The sequence below is a fragment of the Poecilia reticulata genome, chromosome 2, assembly GCF_904066995.2.
Source record: "Poecilia reticulata chromosome 2, P_reticulata-male-v2, whole genome shotgun sequence".
Lineage (NCBI taxonomy): Eukaryota > Metazoa > Chordata > Actinopteri > Cyprinodontiformes > Poeciliidae > Poecilia > Poecilia reticulata.
Window position 1 is genome coordinate 27,514,792 of NC_088831.1, and position 23,872 is coordinate 27,538,663.

The window sequence follows — 23,872 nt, forward strand, 5'->3', positions numbered from 1 at the left end:
CTGTGAACTTGCATAGGCACAATGATGTACAGCTAAACACTGCCAAAAGCATCTCCAGACACAAGTACCTGGGAATCCAGCCGAACAGTATGATGAACTTGAGATTTGTCTTCAAATCTCTGCCTGTGGTCTTACTGCAAGGAAATGCATGTACTCCCTCTGTGTATGTGTAAGCTCTCTCCTCTTTATATGTGTGTGTGCGTGGGTGTGTGTGTGTGCATGGTTGTTTGCCCTGTGTGTCTCTGTGTTCCCCTGTGATGGACTGGTGGCCTGTTCAGGGTGTACCCTTCCTCTCACTCAATGATCACTAAAGATAGGCACCTGCACCTCCACAACCCTGTAACGATAGGTGGGTATAGATAATAGATAATGGTAGGCTCAGCTAGACTAATCACGTGATGAGGTGTTGAATAAGACAGGCTTATATCTTCTAAAATGGCTGAGATCTTTTAACATCCGCATACCGCTATGTACCACTGTTCCTATTACCAGATTGTGGTAGAGGGATATTTTCGTTTGTGGTCTGATCAGCAGACAAGAATGAATGAAAAAATAAATAAGGCAAGTTTCACCAGTGAGGCACTAATAGACAGTTCAGCAGGTGTGCGATGTGAAAATGCTCTTTAAGCTGAGGTTGATCATTAAAAGCATAGCACAGTTTGACTCTAATGATGCACAAGGCATGTTGGATACCTAAATGACTGACAAAGGTGAGGAACCAATTATCCTTAGAATTTTATCTGTGTGTATCCCTTTTTCCATTCGATTAGTTTCAATCTTAATTCTTCAGTTCTTCAATATGAATAAATGCTTGTATAAACTTTAATAGTTGTGTCAGTGGCACTGCACTCATGTTCTGACCCATGAGTTAGCTTAAGGCTCTCCCATACTTCATCAGAAGTGTCGAAATCAGCTGTCATTAACTTAGTTTGGTGACAAAAATTGCATCTGCCTCCCCTTCTTGACAACAGGAAGCACAGAGCTGTGTGTGATGAGTTGTACGATTGGTCAGAAGTTTGTGGCCACTAGTCCGCTTCCACTATTCTTTTTTTGGTAATTGCAGGCTATATGTATAATTTTAAGGAGTGTTAATGTGATCTGGTGAGGTACCATGTACATTTGTACAATAAATCACAAAGTAACAACACAAAATGTCAAATGGCTAAAACCTCCTGGATGGATATTGCAACTTTGTTGTCCGTGAAGGAGGTGGTCTGCGGGAAGGTGTGGTGCTCTCTCCATGATCATTTTGTAAAAGACAATGGAGGATGCAAGAAGGGATTGGGTAGAGGTGTGATGTACACTGAAGTGAGAGGGGTGTCCATCCGTTGAATGTTCAGCTGAAGATGTAGTATGAGAGAGCCTTAACCCAAGCAACTTCTTTCTTGTTACTCCAAAGCCTTGGGATTATTCTTACTAACAAAATGGCAAAACAAAACTGACAGTAAAATGATTTTTAAGTTGCATCTTAAATAATTGAATTCACCAAAAAAATCTGGCTATTAGTCGTACAACATCGGAAAAAAACATCAACAGACCTCCATCTCTCATTTTGCGTCCAGGTGTTGACTTCCTCAGCAAGCTGCGTCCTGAGCTGAACAAAGTGTTGAGCTCCTCTAGGGGGCTGGTCAGGGGCCTCCCATTGGCTGGGTTAAACAACAGTGGTGACGATGAGCATGAGTGTGCCCTCCGCGGCTCAGGTCGTGACATCTTCACAGGCGAATAAGGAGGCGGCTTCCCCGTTGGCTCCCCGCCTGCCCTTTGTGAGGAGATTTTGGGGGAGTCAGAGCTCCCAGTGACAGATGCTGCACGAGTCAGAGTCAGGAAGTTGGCCTCAGGTGGGAAGGGGAAGTGTGAGGGTGGTCTGTAGGGAGGAGGTGGTGCGCTTGGGGGAGGAGGAGGTGGTGGAGGAGTGAGCGGAGGTGTAGACTTCTTTTCCGGCATGAGGACTGTGAGACTAGGTGAAGAGTCAGCCCTCTGGCGTGAAAACTGTGGGGACAGGGGGCTATCTGGACCAGTGGCGTAGTTCAGGTTCGTCTCAAACACTGGCAGCTTCTTTACCTCCAAAGGGGTGAGGGGCGATTCATCTGAAGCAGGAGAACAGGTAACAGGAGAGGGGGGGAACACCAGCAGAGGGGGACGGTGAGGGAGCAAGTTGGGGAACGGAGCAGGGATATCACAGCTGCCATCTTTGCCCATCTGAGCTTTGGCAGCAGCACTGTTAGGCAGGCTCTGTGTGTGAGAAACCTCCATAGTAGCAGTGGCGCTAGCTGGCATTTGCTTGTTTTCCCCGCCCTTTGGAGGAGACAACCCCAATCCAATCAGACCCAATGTTAGAGCCTGCAGCCTGGCAGCCTTGGTGATTGCAGGAGCAGGATTTCCACCATCTTCAGGTGGGAGATACTTCATCTCCTCGTACACAGCTTCTGAGTCCAACAGATCCGGGCTGTCGGGGGGTTCTTGGAGGCTCCGAGTCTGGGACCCTAACATCTCAATGTATACATCCTCTTCGTCTTGGCCCTTGTATAGGCTGAGTGCCACCCCTTTTGGAGCATCTAAAGAAGCTGCCCTCTGCATCAGGCCTCCAAATCCTCCAAACCCCCCACCACGAGAAAGCAGGGCCATCTTTACATCAGCTGGGCGCAGCTGGTGGAGCTGGGGTGCCACGGCGTTAATCTCCTCATATGAGCCTGTCAGCTTAGTGTTAGGGCTGCGCTTCGGTTTGGGCGGCGGTACTTTTCTCATGGTTGTATAGTCATCGCTGTGAGGACGGGGCTTGGCTGAGGAAATGACATAAGAAGAGATTTCAACACAAAGCAGGTTTCAGTGATGTGTACGACCACAAAAACAAACAAAAAACAACAACACCACATGCACCCTACCTTAGCTTGTGTATTTTGGTGACATATTTAAATATATGAAGATTTGAGAATGGTGAGAATATCATCACTCAGTATTTTGAAGTTGGTTTGCCGAGGTTAGAAAATAGCTCAGCGAAAGCCCTAAAATGTCAAAGAACTAAAGAGTCACAGATTGCTGTCCTGACCAAACTGAACAAAATGACTGGGAATCGGAGTAATGATGAAGCTTAAATTTCATAATAGTAAAATGTAAAGGAATGCAATGACTAGTAATGTATTGTTAAACATGTGCTTGACAAGTATTACAGTAACAGCAGCAGTCTTGCTCTCTGTAGTCTAAATGAATAGGCAGCATGCCTTGTCAGAAAAACACAATACACATTTAATTAGCTTCTTACACATTTTAGTGTTTTTACCTCAGAAACAACTTCCACACCTAAAGTATTAGTGGGACCTGTTAATGTCTAGGTGCTTTCACTGACAGGAAAACATTGGTGATTTTCAGATTTTGTCGATCCATACCCAATCTGGGCCAACAAACCTGCCATTTTCGATCACTAACATGTCTCTACTGAAAAGCTGAAGCAGAGACATTTTATTGTACAGAGGAGTTTACATACCTGCTGGGTCACTGGGGGACAGCTGGGATTTTGGAGGACTTTCAGCCGGTGAACTTGACCCCTCTGGAGTGCAGCTTTCTTTGGGAGCCATTGTCAATCCTGAGCTTACAGCTTCATAAGATGCACTCAGGCGGGTGTTAGGGTCCCTCTTTGGTTTGGGAGGAGGTTGCTTGCGAGGAGACGAGAGACTCCCATTCCCTGCTCCGTCCTCACTGTTCTGAGATGCTTGCTGCAAGGCTGGTTTGACTGGGGGACTTGCAGAGAAGTGGACCATGCTATCCACAGCGAGGGGAATGGGTACTGAGCTAGAACGAAAGTGGCGAATAATTCTGCTTCCCCCGTTGATGTGCCCCTCGTGGACTTTTCCGCTCTTCTCCACCATCCTTTAAAGCAAAATGAATAAAACAGAAAGAATGTGACAGGGTGAAATACTGAGCCAAAGGGGAAAAATTTTATTTTTGCTCTGTTTAAGATTGTCTTTCCATCTTCAATGTTATCCTAAAATCACCTTTTCCATTAAGACAGGGGGGGAAATCCCTCTTCCTGACACAAACGTGTTTTATGATTTAATAAGTGAATATAATAAGATATTTAGGATAATGAAACCACATTGAGTGAGTATCAATTAAAAAATGAGCTAAAGGGGCAGTTTGAATGACAACAGTCAGAGATTAGGATTTAAATATAATCTCCTTGGTGTAATTGGATAACATCTATCTTGATATTTCCTCTGCTAATCTGGGTTAGCCATCTGCTACTTTTGCGAATGCAGGCAGGGGGTAACATAGCATGTGTGAGGAGGGGCTCAGGGAGAGCATTTTATGAAGCCAGCAGAGAAACTAGGCAACTGCAAATGCGACTCGTCTGACAGTATACCACATAACATTTTGCTTGTTAGTAGCCCCTCTCTGCTCCTGTTGAGGCAGCAGATGTTATGAGTATAAAGACAGAGAAAAGATACAGAAATCAGGAGAGAGTTTCTCTGACAATGGGTGCTGAGGTGCAATCTGTAACTTCTTTTGTTTCAGCTTGATTTACTCTAAAACCTTTAAAAAGTCTCTTATACCATATCTTGCAAAAGTACTAAAACCACTGGAGCTTGTCCACATTTTTTCACACAAATGTCAAAATGGTGTTGGTCTGTTACGTAATATTCTAATAAAAGATGTTAGCCATTTAAAGCCTCCAAATTTTATCAAACTGGAATCTTTGATGTTTAAGGAATGGGTGATCTAAAGTTATCAAAATAGTGAGTTTTTGAGCATATTGAATGGGTGTGGAAGCTATGAAACATGAAAATCCAAAACTCAAGACACCAAACCTTGAGGGACTGATCTGCATTCGATCCACTATAATACTCAACGGTCAAATTGTGTCAACACTTAAAAATCTTGTTTGGTCCGAATGAGGTAGGTATGGACTGGAGTAATGTTCCATTGATGCAACACTATACAATCTGATAACACAGATCATTATCTGAGCATCTATCACAACGCTTACAAGTAAAGGTCTTGAGCTCAGACATATCCAATGACATCATTAATCACAAAACACCTGTCACACACACACACACACGAACACCATGCACACGTGTGCATTTGATTAAACACGCAAATATGTTTAGAGAGGCAAACGATTTTCTCTTATGGTCTATTAATTGAGTGAACCTGCAAATTGTTTCCAAATTGTCAACAAATTATTATATCATCACAATTAGAACAATGAATGATCTTGTGGTTATTATCAGAGGCAGTAGATTGGTAGATATTTGATTTTGTTTGTATTTATGTATTCTAAATGAAAATCAGGCTGATCATATTGGAAAAATCTCATACAAGCAGTGTTGCTACTGACAGCATTGTAAAACAATAATTTATGATCCATTTATGAGCAACTTGTGGAAACTAATTTACCTCCTAACTGGCTGATCCTCCTCTTTGCCCACTGGTTCGGGCCTCTCACCAAGCGGTGGGCTGCTACTGAGGGTGTTGAGCTGACCATTACCATGGCAGCGCAGACGGTCGCTCTCCCGTGCAATGTCAGATGCATTTTGGATTACCAGCTGGTCATAGGTCCGTAGCCCAATGTCTTCGGCTCCCTGCAGGAAACGCTGCACGCTACTCTCCTCTTTGTGCTGCAGCGACAGCCTGTGACTGACCCGTTGCCTGGCCAGCCAGCCGCGGATCACTGAGAAGCAGGAAGGAGATGAGGAAGGTTTCAGAAACTGATAGGAAGCACATACTAGTTTGTTTGGCTACGGTTACGCATTACCTTTCTGACAGGTGATGATCCTTTTGTGAAGCTGGTAGCAACGGTCATTGAGCTGGTCAGCTTGCCAGTATCTCAGAAACACTTTACTGCTGCCCATCTACACACACAGACACACAATATGAGTTATTCCTCATTACACAAACCCTGTCTGGCTGTTTTCTGCTGACATCTCAGAAGGGTGTGTGAGTTTAGAGATGAGAGTGCGTGCAGTGATGAAGCAATAATTTATGATAATTAGTGGGAGTGGATTATATTCACTTCCACGATTCAGGGGTCATTTCAGGGGGCAACACAGATCGCTCTATAGAAAGTGCATGAAACTGATCACTGATGACTAATGCAACACCAGCTTTATGCAGAATTAGTGCGCGTGTTAAACAGGGCTGCATTAGAAGTGTGTGTGTAGGACGATGTGGGTGTGTGTGTGTACGTCTGCGTGTGACCTGTGGGGTCACTTATTCAGACACAACAGCAGTGTAGCAGACAGGACAGAGAGAGGGGCGTTGGGGTTTGTGTTGCTGTGCATGTGTGTGTGTGAGCAGCATCATGATGAGGTCGGACAGCTGGAACCAGCCGTCTAGATTCCATGGGATCTTTGAAACACAGGGTCAGGGATTAAGTCAAATCTTTTGTTACTGATGGAGACCAAAAAAAAAAAAGATGAAGAAGAAGCAAAGCGTGTACACAAACACACCTGCCATCCTTGGAGTTTGGACTGCTGCAGAACAAAACGGCATTTCTCTTCAGCCGACAACTTCTTCTTGTCTCCCAAAGTTGGGACCAAGAGGTCTTTATATCTGAAAACAGCAACAAAAATAAAAAATAACAAGACATTACTGCTGCACAAATAAACATGCTGTGTTGAAACATTTCTATGGCATGGTCTTTCTTGGAACAATGGATTCAAAGGTCATTGGGGTTACATGGCGAACCAGCCAAAGAGCATCTGTTCCTGTTGCTGTCGTCCTTGGTTACGCTTGCTATGAATGATCAACTGGATTGTGTCAGCAGCTTTTTTTCTGCTAAAATAATGAAGGTGAAGGAGATTGTAAACTATTTAGTTTTATATGCCTAAGCTGATTGCATACGCACAGAAAAAAGAGTAGCTGGAATATCAGCAAAAACACGATACTGATTCGAGTTAGTTGTAAATTTTCTATCCATTCTGACAGGTTAAAGCCATCTACAGCCAGTTAGCAGACAAAGGGCACATAAATCTGTCAGTATTTTATACAGATAATAACCCATCTTTATTGCCATGATGTAAAGTTCACTTCTAATATGTATGTGAATTATTATCGCCATGATAAAAATAATTATCCATTATGCTGGAACATCACTGTTTTAAATGAAGACAATCCCACTGCAGATATACATAAATTATAAAGGCTTGAAGGAAGATGCTTTTATCTGCCACTATAGTAAAATATGTCACTACTTTATTTAATTACAACAGTAATCAATGATCTGTATTATTAATTCTTTGCATAAGGATTCATTGATATCAGGACTCCTAAACTGCTCAGATAAATCAACCATTGCTCATTTTTATTCTTAGTTATTCTACTGTTGGTGAAATAAACAGATCATATCATCATAAAAAATTTTACAATTTCATTTTTAGATTATTTTTGCAAATCTTTTTGCAAAAACAAGCAGTCTAATGCACAAGGAATCAAATGTCAAAAGACAATAAAAATAAATCGTATACATTTTTTTCTGTTTGTAGCCATCCGAGTTAGTTTTTAATGGTAATCTTAATATACATAGACGCTAATAGGCTCTTTCAATGAGAGTCTAAAGACTAAAGTCCAAACCTTAGCAATAGAGAGGAAAGGTGCATAAAAACAACAACAACAAAAAAACCCATTCATTTAAGTGTATTTTCTACCCATTATTTTACTCTGATGCAAACTTGGACCGAGCCAGAAGTCTGGAATCAGTTTATCTACTTGAGGTCACTATTGAATGCCAACAGTGGGAGGGGGTTTGTGGGCCCCTTAATGCACCAGCGGAGCATTCAGGGATTTGTAGTGCTAGTGGTGATTGCACTGCCTACTATTGGGACAGCTCTAGTAGACATTTGAAATTACCTTGTCGGCTAAGTATAATCACAAATTAGGCCTGCAGGCCTGAGTTTGACACCTGTTGTCAAGGCAAAACACTGCAACTAATTGCCTTCACTAATTAGTAAACAGAATCCACCTGTGCATAAGATAATCTCTCTATAAATCCAGCTCTTCTCTGAATATCTGGTAGAGGGCATAGGTGAATAAACCACATTATAAAGTGCAAGCAACAAAGAAGACATGACAAGTAATTTAAATCAGGGTTAGGTTACAAAACGATACTCGAAGTTTTGAAGCTTTGCGATATTGTATTCCCATCTGAAAAGGGTGACAGTAGGAATGCAGTTGTGGCAGTCAATCTGGACCTATGGGCTGGAAAAGAAAATCATTATTCACAAAAGCATCAGAGGTGAAAATAAATCTGGATGAGCTTCAGAGATCCACTGATGGTGGTAGAAGTCAAACAAGCGTTAGTTGTCTCATCCAGAAATCAAAGATGTGACTGAAAGAACGTTATCAGGAATCTCAGTTCCATTTTGGTACAATCCATGCAGAAAACGCAGCAACAAGAGCAAAAAATGTAACTTTCCAGCTCACATGCAAAATGCTTTGTGTGGTCAAACGCAATGATGACAGAGTCATTATGTGGGGGAGGCTTTTCTTCAGCAGCAACAGAGATGCTCGTCTGAGTTGATGGGAAGTTGTGTGGAGCTAAATGAAAAGAAAACCTTGGTCGAGGGTGGGAACGACTTGAGATTGGAGGGGAGGTTCGCATTATAGTAGGAAAACAACTCAAAGCACAAAGTCAGCAACAGAAAAGTTGTTTACATAGAAGTTCATGAAAATACATGTAAAGTATGTTTTGGACATGACAAAAAGTTAGAGTTCAAAGGTGAGGAATGCTTTTGTGAGGCACTGTATGTCACCTACCTCTAGCTTTACCAGCCTCATTAGAACCGAAGCTCATTTTGCATGATCTTTGATTACTAAAATTATCTTGGGGCTTGGGGAAGATTAATAAAATAATGTCATATTTTAACCTCTGCTACTTTAATTAAATCTTGCCAGTAAATTCTCTGAATATTACCCAGGGAATGTAGAGCAGGATAAAGCTGATGACACTGCATGTGCGAAGTAAACATCAGAAGCAGATGGTTGGAAACATAAACCACTTGTGTTGTCAATACGTGAATAAGGGATGCGTTTGATTTGGAGAAGTGGGGTCTGACTGAACTCGCCATAACCCTTCCCTCTTTGTGGTAATATTGGTCCAGCAGACAGCTCACGCTGGCCCAAAGGGCCCATAAAACACAAAGGAACTCTGTAAACCCGTGACCCGTCTTATGAGGATATGAAAACTATTGATGCTCCCTGTTTTTTACAAGTCCCAGGGGACTTGTAAAAAGAACAAGTCAGTTCTTTGACTCGTATGGAGTCTAAGAACTGAAATGAGCCTGACATACAAGATAAGGATTATACGGTGCCATTGTAGTCAGGTCTTGTCTATAACCGAACCAATGATGCGACAGCAGTGAACCTGTACTTCAAACTCTGAAATTGCTCTTGACAATCTCTGACCTGCAGCTCTTTTATGAGTCCATAAGTGTCATTTAGTCATGAATATGTAGGCACAATGAGCAAACTCAATTATGTATATTCACCTGCTGGTAATTTATTGCCCATTAATAATTAATAATGAGAACCTACATGGAAAAACAGACATAAAAATGTGACCGACAAGCTCGTAAACTATGTTTGTGACTTGTTCTGTGCTCACGAGTCTCTCATTAACTTCTTATATGTAGGAATAATTTGATTACTGGATGAAGAGGGTTAAGATTTAAAAGGAACAAGATTTATAGAAAAACTATATCTGACAGAAAATAAACCTGGACACAAAACACATGCTATATCCTAAACAACAAATATAAGCAGCAGTAAAAATAGATTTTCCCCTAAATCACTCTGGTTACCAAGACACTAACGTGTTTCGCTTCAGGCAGCCACTGTAACCTAGAAAGGAGTCAGAGGTGGCTCTATTGTGTAAGTGGATTTGTTTACACCCAATGCTCCGTTTATTTACAAGATCATAAAGCAACATTGAAGATTCATTGCAGAGTAATTGCCAGTCATCTTTACTATTGGATGTGCCACAGGCATGTGACAAATCAAAAGGGAAATCTGTAAAGTGCAAACAGAATCTAACCTTAAATGTGAAATATGTTTTTGAACAGATTATCACAGCAGAGCTGAAGAGCATCAGAGCACTTTTGCATAAGAGCAGACCAATTTCTGGGTCTATGTGGAGGAAGAAAGATATACGGCATTTTTTTCTGGAAATTACTGGCTTCTTTGAGTAACAGAAACTTCCAAGTAAGATTATCTTAATGCATAAGCAGTACAACTTAAAAAGGAAATTACACATGTGTAAATAGTAAAAAAAAACAAACATTTTTGCACAAAATACATAAAAAACGTAGTTAAAATCAGCAAGTGTTATAGTTATAGATTGAAAATATCTTTGTCTCCACCTTCAGAGTTTCAGCCTTGTAAAGGAACAAACACCATAGGTATTTCCCTCATCTTAGCACCGTGAGAGGATGTAGATAACCTTATAAATGCTCTGAAACCCAATTTTTTTTGACTCACATTGTAAAGTATTTTATAATGGTATTTTAAATCCTTTGCACCTTTTCTGCTTCCTGTCCTGTCCCTTTCCTTATAGCTAAATATGAAAACAGGTCTTTGCTTTTAAGCTGCAGTCTGAGGAGAAACTGACCATTTCTTTCACACAACCAACCTCTGTGCAATTTGGAGGCGTTTTCCATGGTACGAGCCTATTTTGATATCTCTGTATGCAAAGGTTTTGAGTGCAGACTGCTCTTATCAGCTGCAATATTCTATGAGAAGCAGGGAGAGCAATGGTTGGATGCAATGCTCATAGCAGCTGCAGCACCAAAGGCATTGCAGAAAATTATTTGGCGAGCTTCCAGCCCAGGATGGATGTCATGAGGTTGTCATGGCCTTATGTAGCGTTGGCATGAGGCCAGTGTGAATGGTCCTTGTTCAAATTCTTTGATGACCAAGACACAGTGGTGCTTGACAGCCATAGATAAGCCACCACCATCACTACTAGGCTTCTCTGTGGCTCCTGCCAGCCCAGTAATGAACAATCTCACCAAGAAACATTCAACAGGCCCAAAACAGCTGTGCAACTTTGATGCTCAAATATGCACAGTAGGAACTGGGCTGCATTTTCTAGGCATCCAAAGCCACTTCTCCAAGAACATGTAAAGAGTAAAGACCACCGTTTTTTTAATCCTATTATTTAGTTTGGGACATTGTGAAAGGTATTTAAATTAACTAATGTATTTGTGAGTTGGTAACGTATTTGCTCCCAAAGTTATGCCAATAACAAAGTTATTCTGTTCTCCTGAGTTTTAACAGCACTGCTAGTTTTTCCTCTCTTCATTCAGAATTAAGATTTACCTTTGGCCCCGTTTGGAAATAAACTGCATAGTAAATAAGGGTGAAAAGTAACTTTTGTGTGTTTTGAATGTTAAAAGCGGCAGTATTAGGTATTTTCCAGGCACAGTCATCTTATACCACAATCAAGTTACTATGTTACCTTCAATTGTTATGAAAATGCTGTACATCAAATGTAATAAGAGGCTCCTTCTCCTTACAACACTCCGCAAGTCATGACAACAATGTTTCTCCATTATCACTTCAATATCATTCTTGAGAGCATTGTACTGAGAAATAGTTACTGTGACAAACTGAGCAGGTGTATCGTTCCACCAGATGTTTGCTAACTGCTGTTGCTAGTCTGGAGGAGCGGAGTAGGGAAGTGGTGGTCTGTGAGTTGGAAGTCCAGCTTGGATTCTCCACGCTGGTGGGAAAGGCCATGCTGGGTGAGAGCAAGCGTTTAGGCACCCTGCCAAGGGAGGAAAAAGATTTCCCAAACATAAAAAAGAATCAAAGTCACACTCCAGGTATGCTTTTGATGAAGGAACAATATAAAAGTATGACATAAAGTTCAAAATATCTATTTTATATAATACGTCCTGTTTAAACTTTATTGATGCTCTTAAAAACTAGTAGTCTTAGTCTTCCTTCTTATAATCTGATACTAGTGATGAAAAAATGTTTGGATGCTCAATTAGACAATGGTAGGGCAGCAAGTTTGTGTGCATGCGTGTGTTTGTGTGTGTATGCATGTGCGCGTATGTGGTGATGTGATATTTTCAGCAGAGGAATGGAAAGTTTTGGTGTGAGGATATGGGGGTCATGCGACCAGCTTTGTCATCCTTTATTATCTGGCAGGATTGTTCCTCCTAATCCCTTTATCTCCAAAATGAGAGACAGAAAGACAAGAAAATTAAAGAAGTTAAGAAATTGGGTAAGAGAGCAACAAAGAGAAGTGCTAATGTAGAATCCTGCTACTTTATTAAAAAAAAAAAAACAGCAAAAGGAATATACAAGAAAAAATAAAAATGAAAGACAGATGGTATATTTTCAGCTGATTCTGGACAAAAGAGATGAAAATCAGAGAACATAAAAGAATAGAAAGTGAATTTGTATTACATGAGATCTTTCTTTTTCTTCCTGGGTAGGAAGAACAAAAAAAAAAGTCTAAACAGGGAGCTGATGGGGAGTCACAATACCAAAAACTCAAAGACAGGACAAAGCGACCTTACAGACAACCGGCTGCTTTAATGCTCAAGTGTCAGGCTGACTTGGGAAAAATGTTTCAGTGACTTTCATCAGCAGAAGTGGTCTCCCATAATAGCCAAAAAGAGACATTCAAAGTCAAACTGCACCTTAAATAAAAGGGTTGCTCTGACTTTTTATTGTGGCTGTTCACATGTGAGCATGTGGTCTGGATTCATGCGTGGAGGAACGAAACGCTGTTACAATTTCATTTTGCTGGACCTGTCTCACTAAACATGACTGAGACCAAAGTGACCCAATGTGAATTTGTAGTCTCTGAAAGTATGAGAAATGCGACAAACAAAAGAAAAAACAAGAAAAAGCAGTCCATAATCGTAAAGCATAACACTAGTGGACTGCATTTGGGCACCTTAGCGATAGACCAATTGGAAGTAGTACAAAACTGGTCACCAAAAACGAAATGTTACATAATGACAGTGAGACACAACAGGAAACTACCAAGACATGGCCATCCACCTAAACTAATTGTCTTTATCTCCAGTCATCAAGGACCAGATGTGTCTCCTGTCCTACACACTTGAATTAAATGGCTAAACCAGTGGAGTCCAAAGTCGGTACTGGAGGGCCGGCGTCCTGCATGTTTTAGTTCTCTCCTGCGGTAGTAACAACCTCCTCAGCATGTCAGTGTTCTTCTTCGACCTTCTAATGAACCATCATTGGATCCAGGTGCGTTAAACCAGGAAGAGAACTAAAACATGCAGGATGCAGGCCCTCGAGGACTGATTTTGGACTCCACTGGGCTAAACTGTCTTACTAGCATGCAGTCGTGCTCTACAGAGCTCTGCAAATGAGCCAATATTGGAGCCAGGTGTGCAGAAGCAGACACCTAAAAGTTGCATTACAGTTCAAACATGCTTTCCATAATTTCCTGCTGCTCTATTTGTGGCAAATGCCTTCTTTACAAAATGTTCACTCAGGTTGCCTTTTAGAATTTTACTTGCAAAAAATGCAGAAAACGTGGTTTCTTTTCCTTTCACTTTGTGTGGGTCTATCACATAACATCATAATAAAACATGTTTTAGTTTGTGGTTGTAACATCACAAAATGTGGAAAAGTAAAAAAAATATATCTTTGAAGCAATCCAGCACTGACCTGCTGAGGAACGTTGAGAAAGACAGGCGGACAGGGTATCCGTAACGTATCATGCGCACCATGTCAAGCACTCCGATGTACTGCAGTTGGGTAGAGACGTGGAAGCTGTCAAAGCTGGCTGGCTGACCGCTAGAGTTGGGGCGCACACACTCTACAAAGTGGGGTGTGCAAGTCTGCAGTTTACTCATAATCTCTGACAGTGAGTTCTGAAAAAGGAAAGACGAGGAAGTTGATTTAACACAAAATTTCATATAATGGGACAAAGGATTCAATGATCTCTTTGGGTACTCCAGCTTCCTCCCACAGTCCAAAAACATGACGGTCTGGTTTAATTGGTCTCTCTAATTTCTCCCTAGGTATGAGTGTGTGGTTGTTTGTCCTGTCTCTCTGTGTTGCCCTGCGACAGACTGGCGACCTGTCCAGAGTGTACCCTGCCTCTCGCCCGAAATGTCTCGCTAGAGATAGGCACCAGCACCTCCTCCCAATCCCACTAGGGACAGAGGTGTAAGAAAATGGATGGATGGATTCTCTGATGTGTTTTGATTCATTTGCATTGAGCAAGCAACACCACATTGTGGCAGAGACAACATTGTCTGATTTTTGGGTGAACATCTTGCCTCTGAAGGAAGCAGAAGAACAAAGCAACAACAATAACTCCCCATTCCTTCCAAAGGTGAGAAAAAGGAGCTTTTCTTCAAATCCTCAACTTCAAGATGATGCATCTAAGATCACAGGCGTACGTGTGTAAACACTTACTGTAGTTTGCTACACCTCAAACTGACATCACCCAGGAATTTCAGGTACAATACCCAGCACCTCACCCGTAATCTTTAAAAGCCACATTGCTCCTCAGAAACACAGCCCCACACACACATACATAGAAATATATGCCCACAGAACACAGTGGCTGTTGTTCATTGTTCATTCATTCATGCAGAGGGCTTCATGTTTGGCTTGGTACAGCATCATTTTTCAGCCCACTCTCTCCTTCCCTGCCATTCCCGGAGGGGACTCGTCGACCGCAGGTCCACAACTCTGATTGTGCAACACAGTGGTTTCATTCAGACCAAAGGCACTGCTTCTCTGAGCCACGTCTCAGCCTCCTTGCGTCACCAGCAGACAGAGCTGCTCGCTGCAAACTGAATATTGTTGTTGCTTTAAAAAAAAAAAAAAGGTTATGAGCACCCTACACTTAGGGCTGCATTGTTGCAAAGGTTGGAAGGACTATTGTGACGAATGCACTGACGTGAGATAATCTCTGAATTAAAACTCAGTTTGGTAACAAACAACAGGCTTGTAATGATTCAAAATTTGATCCAGATGCTTGCTGCTAACTGGAAATACATTTGGTGAAATGAACTATCTAAGAATCCCGCATGTTTGAGGAAGGTGCAGATAGCAGATTTAAGTTGTTATCATAAAGAAACAGGAGTTTCTCGTACCCTCAACTGGACAGCCGCTGTGACCGGCCCACAACGCTCAAGTCGTTGGAGGAAAGAACTTGAACCTTTTTTCTTCAGGATCTGTAGGTAGAATGAAATAAGAAAAAAAAATATATCTGAAAGAGTAAGCCTCAAGAGGACACAGAAGATCACAGAAGGGTTTCAGCAAACATTAAAATACTTTCCCATCTTAATGTTTGCTCCTCCTTGGGCTGCCACCTTATCGTGGTGGAGGGGTTTGAGTGTCCCAGTGATCCTAGGAGCTATGCTGTCTGGGGCTTTATGCCCCTGGTAGGGTCACCCAAGGTAGACAGGTCCTAGGTGAGGAACCAGACAAAGTGCAGCCCGAAGACCTCTTATGATGGAGATGAACTTTGGATCTGGCGTTCCCTCACCCGGACGCGGGTCACCGGGGCCCCACTCTGGAGCCAGGCCTGGAGGTGGGGCACGATGGCGAGCGCCTGGTGACCGGGCTTTTACCCACAGAGCCCGGCGGGCTCAGCCCGAAGAGGAGACATGGGTCCCCCTTCCAATGGGCTCACCACCTGTCGGAGGGGCTAAAGGGGTCGGGTGCATTGTGTTACGGGCGGCAGCCGAGGGAGGGGACCCTGGGAACGTCTGGCGGAGTCCCCTGTGAGACGGAGCTTTAACTCCCATCTCCGGCAGAACTTCGAACACGTTCCGGGGTAGGTTGGGGACATTGAGTCTGAGTGGACCATGTTCCGTGCCTCCATTGCCGAGGTGGCTTATTGGAGCTGCGGTCGCAAGGTTGTTGGTGCCTGTCGCGGCGGCAACCCTCGAACCCGTTGGTGGACACCTTCGGTGAGGGATGCTGTCAAGCTGAAGAAGGAGTCCTATCAGGCCTTTTTGGCCTGTGGGACTCCAGACGCAGCTGATGGGTACCGGCGGGCGAAGCGGCATGTGGCTCGGGTGGTCGTTGAGGCAAAAACTCGGGCGTGGGAGGAGTTTGGAGAGGCCATGGAGAAAGACTTCCGTACAGCTTCGAGGCGATTCTGGTCCACCATCCGGCGTCTCAGGAGGGGGAAGCAGTGCAGCACCAACACTGTTTATAGTGGGGATGATGTGCTGCTGACCTCAACTCGGGACGTTGTGGGCCGGTGGGCAGAATACTTTGAAGACCTCCTCAATCCCACCAACATGCCTTCTGTTGAGGAAGCTGAGCCTGGGGACTCTGGGTTGGGCTCTCCAATCTCTGGGGAAGAGGTCGCCGAGGTGGTCAAAAAGCTCCTCGGTGGCAGGGCCCTGGGGATGGATGAGATCCGCCCAGAGTTCCTTCTGTTCATTACTTTCATGGACAGAATTTCTAGGCACAGCTGAGGTGTTGAGGGGATCCGTTTTGGTGGCCTTAGGATCACATCTCAGCTTTTTGATGTGGTCCTGTTGGCTTCATCAGACCGTGATCTGCAGCTCTCACTGGAGCGGTTCACGGCCGAGTGTGAAGAGGTCGGGATGAGGCTCAGTGCCTCCAAATCCGAGGCCATGGTCTTGAGCCGGAAAAGGGTAGAGTGCCTTCTCCGGGTCAGGGGGGTCGTCCTGCCTCAAGTGGAGGAGTTTAAGTTACTGGGGATCTTGTTCACGAATGAAGGAAGAAGGGAGCGGGAGGTCAACAGGCGGATTGGGGCAGCGTCTGCCGTGAAGCGGGTGCTGTACCGGTCCGTCGTGGTGAAAAGGGAGAAGAGTCAAAAAGCGAAGCTCTCGATTTACCGGTCGATCTACGTTCCCACCCTCATCTATGGTCATGAGCTTTGGGTCATGACCGAAAGAACGAGATCACGGATACAAGCGGCCAAAATGGGCTTCCTCCGCAGGGTGGCTGGGCTCTCCCTTAGAGATAGGGTGAGAAGCTCGGTCATCCGGGTGGGACTCAGAGTGGAGCCGCTGCTCCTCCACGTCGAGAGGAGCCAGTTGAGGTGGCTCAGGCATCTGGTCAGGATGCCTCCTGGACGCCTCCCTGGTGAGGTGTTTCGGGCATGTCTACCGGGAGGAGGCCTCGGGGAAGACCCAGGACACGCTGGAGGGACTATGTCTCTCGGCTGGCCTGGGAACGCCTTGGGATTCCCCCTGAGGAGCTGGAAGAAGTGGCTGGGGAGAGGGAAGTCTGGGCCTCCCTTCTGAAGCTGCTGCCCCCGCGACCCGACCCCGGATAAGCGGAAGAAAATGGATGGATGGATGGATTAATGTTTGATCTAAAGAAAATAGTTTATCAAGCTATTTAGGCATTTGTTCCCAGATTAAATTGTCTCCATACTTGCTTTTGTAAACATCTGTGCCCAGATGTTTTCAAATATCCATCACAGCCATGAATGTCATGGTTATTTTTTGGCATCTGGATGATAGATTTGAATTATTGTTTTTTTTTCAGCTTGGAATAGATAGACAACGCAAACCATCAAATTCAGAAAACAAGAGCTGGATGCACAAATTTTAAAGTTTTTGTGGATTTTCTCCAAACTACATTGAGAGTCAAAATTAGTAATCTATGCAATTTTGTTATGTACTCATTAATGTTTGTATCTCAGACTCAGTTGGCTGTTTTACCAGCTCATCAATCTCAAACGATCACCAAAACCCATTTTGGAACAGAAAAAACTGGCTAACATTAATTACGCTTATGGAACGCCTTTTATAAACTATTTTTTTATATTAAACTCTATGCTGGGAAATAACCCAATTTAAATTAACTCCACTAATTTTCCCAAGAAAAATGATTGAATCTTCAACTAGACGCTTCACAATGTATACAAAAGGTTGTTGTTCTATGCAACTTACTAAAGTAACTTTTAACTAAATATTCATGAGTATGAACGGATATGCTTGAGACTCTGTGCTTATGTACATATTAGCAAAAAGTCATAATAAATGCACATTTTTACATCAAGTTAATGTTTTTGAGAAGTTATTGTAGTGCTGTACACTTTTGGAAGTTCAAAAGTTATTAACCATGTGTGTGTTTGTTAATATTTGCGCTGAACTATATTGTTGTTTAATGGTATTGTACACATTAGCACAGCAAGGCTGCTAGGGTAGGTCAGGGGGGCAAAATGGGTCTTATATAACCATTTGATCTAGATAGATAATAAGCCACAGAGGCAGCAGACAGGAGTCCTGGAGGTTTCACAACCTGACAGCCTTTTCACTCACATTATGCGCACACCTCCTCTGTTTCCAAAGATACTGGCACCCGTAAATAAAATATTTAGCTGATTAAAACAGATATTTATTTTATGTCTTTTGTTTAATGTCTTCAAAAGTCTACAGACGCCTAAACCCATACTTTATCTCTGCATGAATTCTTGGGAAAGGGTTTTATCTCATGAATGCCTGTGGACACGGACACGCACACACGCACGCACGCACGCATGCACGCACGCACGCACGCACGCACGCACGCACGCACACACCACACAAAATCCAATTCCCAGAGGTTTATATTTAGACGTGGGGTGGGAAGTAGCTTAAATTAGACAGGATTCTCACCAAAAATACTCTCCCTGTTTTTTCCATTGATTATCAGTTGCTTGACGGAAAAAAAAAAAAAAAAAGCTGCTGCTTGTTTGATGTGAAATACTGCTCCTTAGCACATTATTGACTAAAATCTGTTGCCATAAAATCTGAAGGATTCTTTCATATGTGTTGAAGTTGGAATGAGGTACTGCAGTCTGCAGCTCCAAACTATGAACATTACCTTGGTAAGATCGTGGTATCTCCGAGGCTGCTGGGGGATGCAAGTGGCATTGACAGAGGAGGCTGATGGCACCCTCTGGACCATCAAGGCCACTTTAGTCCCTCTCAGGCCAATGCGACCCTGGGCAGCTGGCACCAGAGAACCAGTCTGAGTCAGCTTGGACTGGAAGAGCTGCTGCAGTAACACGCTCTCACTGGCTGCAGGGCACAAAGCAATGTACAGGGAAAAATCAGTGCAAAATAAGCAACAGCATTGGTTGAGAAAGGAGGTGGGGAAGAGCAAGAAGTGGGGAGGGGTGAAAAAAAACATATGAAAGGATTTAACAACGGAAAAAAGAGGGACAAAAGGTGGAGTAATAGTAAAGTTTGCATGTAAACAATCCGTAAGACGACAAAGTGGGTGGAGTGTGTCATTCTGCAACACATGGAGCTCTGTACAACAATGAGCTCATTTAGAGAGCCAAACAACATGTGTGCGAACGTAGGAAGAGGAGCTCTCATCTGAAAGATTCAGGGAAAAAAGATGGAAAAAAGAAAGTGGCAGAGTAGTGAATTATTGCAGGTACCACCAGAACCACCACACTAAGGAAGAAAGAAAGGACTTCCTCTTAAATGTGTGGTATTTTACATTCATTAGAAGTATGTAGGTTTTGCTAAGTTTAATGTAATTTTGTTATAATAAATACCAACTTGGTGAAATTGGGTATTTGGTTGGTAACACATTTAAATAATTGTAAGTTAATGTATATGTTTAATATGCTAGAACTGGGCATAGTTGTATTTTCTTATTACTATGCATAAAGAAATCAGTCAGTAAATCAATCAAATGTTATTTACACATTTACACAGCAATTTTTTAGGTCAAAGTTATTCATACCCCTACAGAATTGGATTGGATGGCTTAATCTTTTAATTTTTCTCAGTTTAAGGGACAAAAAGCAGGTCTTCCAACCTCAATATGTTGAAAATCATCACCAAAGAGAATGAGAATATTTAGAAGAGAGGTGAGATTTTTGGGGCAGGTCAGTGCATAGCCAGGTAGGGCTTTACAGCTAAGCAGCAGGATTTTACATGTCATTCTAAACTGTACAGGCAGCCAGTGTATGAAAGCCAAGTTAGGGAAAATGTGATCTGTCTTTGTTGAACAACAGTCATTCTGGCAGAAGTGTTTTGAACAAGCTACAAGGTATTCACTGGGATGACTGGATACGCTCACAATGTCTAATTACAATAATCTAGTCTAAAGGTGAAGGCAGAAGCATGGAGCAGTTTCTTAGAATACCTCAAAGAGTGAATTGTTTCTATTTCTGAACTATTATATAGGTAACAGTGAGCTACTCTGGGGACTTAGTTGAGAGGAAAACTGAGAGGCAGATCCAGCTCAAGAATGATTCAAAGATTTTCAGAAAATGAATTTAAAGCTAATGTAATGGTACCCAAAACAATCACCCAATTTCTAATATTTTAGAGTCTTTTATTAAAAATTATGTCTGGCTTAATTGTAAAAGAATTACAGATTGGCCAACTCTTTTACATTCCTGATGATGGAATGGAAAAGGCATAGATTGAAAACCAAAGTGGTTCTAGCTCAGAGACTTGTGGGATGCAACACAACTTATTTTAGGACTATATCCTTCAAAAATGATCAGTGCAACAAATCAAATTGGAAATGACTGACGTCTCAAGTTTTTTTGTAGTACAAACAAAGAGCTCTGATTTCAGCAGCTAATTGACTGAAGTTGCTGTTTTCAAAAAGACAAAACACCAATAATATGTCACACTGCAGATATGCTCATAACTTGGAACATGGTACACAATTACAAGTGTATATTAAAGAAAAAAGTAAAAATGATTAGACTGCACTGCATTTATCCTTTGATATGTATCTGGCCACATCTAAAGTTTAGTTTGACAAGATATATATATATTTTTAGGATTTTTTTTACTTTTTTCTTTTACTACTATGACTGAATACATAAATTTGATGTTAAATATTAAAACATAAAGGAGTTATTGAAGAAAATTAGGAAAAAAAATTATACCTAAAATTTTTAGGTATAAAAATTTATACCTAAAAATAAATTAGGTATAAATTTATTTTTTAATAAATTTATTTATTGTAGTTATCTTTAGAAAGATAACTACAGGAAATAAACTCAGCAAGATTAGAAGCCAAAAAACTTTTTTTTTTTTTAGATGAAGTGTGTATTAAAATACATATGTTGGTTAGCTCCACAGTTGCACAGTTAGTAGAACTGGATGGGATTTGCATGTTCTCCCTGTGAGTGTGTGGGTACTCTCTGGGTACTGTGGCTTCTGCCCACAGTCAAAAAAAAACAAAACATTTTACTGATCTCTAAATTGTCTTTAAGTTTGAGTTTGTGCATGCATGGTTCTTTGTCTTGTGTGTCTCCATGATTTACTAGTGATTTGTACACGGTGTGCCCTGTCACCCATTGACTACTTGAGATAGGCACCAACCTGCCCTGTGACCCTACAAGTATTAGCAGGCATAGACAATGAACAAAGTCAGCATCTTTTTAATGCTGGAGGTCCTTTAAAAACCAGGACTATGTGGACTGCAACATGATGTGAACAAAATTAATTCTTTCAAATTCAAGAAAAACTGAAACAATTTTCAAGACCAATTGACTTGACCTTGACATTCTTTTTATGTTTTACTCGGAAAGGAAAATATTTTGTTTACGGATAACAGGAGCATCTTATCCTTGAAAAGATTTACTCTGAACTTGTCCTCTAGATCCAGGATTGACCTCTCTACGATCTCATGATCTACTCTTGATCCTGTTAAAGGTGCCTCGCATTGTGTTGCACCAGATCATGTATGCTTCTAAGGTCAGTTCACCATTGCTAAAAAGAATAAAACATTAATGCATAGAACATCATAGGGAAGCACAAACACACACCCCAGTCTTTGTTCTCAAGGGCAGTCCAAGTTTATGGCTGTATGTGGATAAAAGGCAGCGTTGCATTGACTTGTCAGACAGAGGAATACCAGCCAAGCATGAGTGAAGGGCTAGCCTTTAGAAGATTAGCTTCATCATGGAAATTATAGCAATTAGGTTGCTGGACGCAAGACTAAGCTGGCAGTCACACAACGGCTGCCTGTGTCCTGCGAGCCACAACACCCGACATCTGGCAGCTTATTTAGACAATATACACACAGACGGTGTCTGCTGCATATGGGCTAAAGCACACACATAGAAATATAACTACACCAAGACAAGGGCTGGGTTTGTGTTCTGCAATTTTAAACATGAGTGCATCTTTGTGTTCGCTTAAGCTCTGACGCCACATTGTGCTCATATGCTCATTATGTATTGGGTACTTACTTTTCATTGTAAACAGGAGATTCTGAGGGAAGGAGTCCTTGTTTTTGCTCAGAGATCCAGTGAGGTCATATGAAATCTATCAGGGAAAACATACCGTACAATGATATTTTTTAATTTTAAAAAACATTTTGCAACATAAAAACATGCAACATTTTTTTATACTTTATTTATTGTATTGCACTGTATTTTATTCCATTTTATTTTATTTTGTACTGTTAGTTGCCTTTGTTCACGGTTACCTGACAGGAAATGGGATAGAGAGAAGTGGGAAAACATGCCGAACCTTGATTGAAAGAGATATGCAATAGATACTTGCATGAGTCTTTTGATCTGCTAGTAGAAGCAGTTTTACTTAGTCTAAATTGAAATATTTGTTTTTTTTTAATAAAGGCACCAACTACAGTATCAGAAATAAGTAGTAGTTCCTGCTATGTTCAATTAGAAATTCTTTTATTGGTTAATGGGGAATATGTCTATTAAGCAATAATGATGACTTGAGCTATTATATTATTATATTTTGATTCAAAATATTCTTTTAAAGGTTGGTTCACGTAAAAATCAACCTTTTCGATCTTTCTATCATGTTATAATGTTATTCCTTCATCATAACTGGAGTGTTGCTTTGATTCTTTCCTGAATAAAAAAATCTTGAATTTCTCCAGGCAGTGGCATAAAAGCTTGCTCTCTTGCAAAGCACCGCCTATTTCTATAAAGCTCCTCCTCATAGTTTTTACCTCACAGAGCACTTCTTCCCTGCACTTTCCCCACTCAGCACCTTCAGACTAGCAGCAGCAATTAGCAAACATCTGGTGGAGCTACGGGTCTCCTGAGCTTCATCATACAAACTAATTCACAGCTCAACACTACTACGAGTGAAGAGCTGAATGGGGGAGTAGGAAAGAGAATAAGCTTCTTAAAGAGACAGAGCACAATATCAATGCATCAGATGTGACATCAAAAATTTATTTTAAGTTACTTTTGGTATTCAGAGAGAATTTTCATAGCAATATTAGACACAATGTTCCTGGAAAATAAATAATAGCCCCCTTTAATAAACAAAAACTATATACAAAGGATATTGTGTGAGTGGATCTATTTTCTTCTACGATAAAACTTGATGTCACAGTTCTTCTCTTGACATTGATAACTTATTATTTCAGGTTTCTCATGGCATAAGATATCCAACAGAATGGATCTAGGATTTTCTCAGTGAAATTTAACGGGATCGCAATTAAAATTGCTGCTGTTTACAACAGATTTGAATTTTGGATCTGAAAGGGCTTGCTTACAGAGTCAGTCTCCATATTATTGTTTCTCCACTTGAACTCGTATTCTCGCCATTTTCTTTTTAAAATTTTTTTTTGACGTATGCTTGGTGCCTCCCTTTGATGTTAAAATGTACCCCACACAGACCTCGTGGTGAAGACGACAGCAGAGACGACTGGCGATGAATTCCCCAACAGGGATTTTTATCTGCCACAACGTTTCCTAGCAACCACATCAAGAAGCTGGATTTTTCTTCTATTTTTGCCATTTTAATAAACTTTCTCTAAAGTGTCTATTTTAGAATGTGAAAATTTTTTCGCCATATTATTGACACCACAAGACTAATACTAGATCCTGTATTTTCCAGCTAAACAAGTTTAGCCTTGAGTAATTCCGACATTGTTCTCAACGACAAATATTGTTTTATTGTTGTATCTACTGGCTAAAGTTAGAAGACGA

At 41.6% G+C, this 23,872-nt stretch overlaps 1 protein-coding gene across 5 annotated transcripts in view; it reads right to left on the bottom strand.

The window, feature by feature from the left end:
• Window positions 1–23,872, bottom strand: part of myo16 (myosin XVI) — a 111,214-nt gene that overhangs the window by 13,593 nt on the left and 73,749 nt on the right. For all 5 annotated transcript variants that reach the window (XR_532800.3, XM_008401520.3, XM_008401529.3 and 2 more), the window contains exons 24-32: window positions 22,148–22,223; window positions 18,796–18,992; window positions 15,090–15,170; window positions 13,648–13,853; window positions 6,447–6,549; window positions 5,753–5,849; window positions 5,395–5,668; window positions 3,482–3,864; window positions 1,539–2,780 (exon numbers count right to left, since the gene is read on the bottom strand). Coding sequence is in view for 4 of the 5 variants with exons in the window: in XM_008401520.3 (XP_008399742.1) it covers window positions 1,539–2,780; window positions 3,482–3,864; window positions 5,395–5,668; window positions 5,753–5,849; window positions 6,447–6,549; window positions 13,648–13,853; window positions 15,090–15,170; window positions 18,796–18,992; window positions 22,148–22,223 (2,659 nt within the window). In the remaining variant the exon portion in view is untranslated. The remainder of the gene's footprint in view (window positions 1–1,538; window positions 2,781–3,481; window positions 3,865–5,394; window positions 5,669–5,752; window positions 5,850–6,446; window positions 6,550–13,647; window positions 13,854–15,089; window positions 15,171–18,795; window positions 18,993–22,147; window positions 22,224–23,872) is intronic.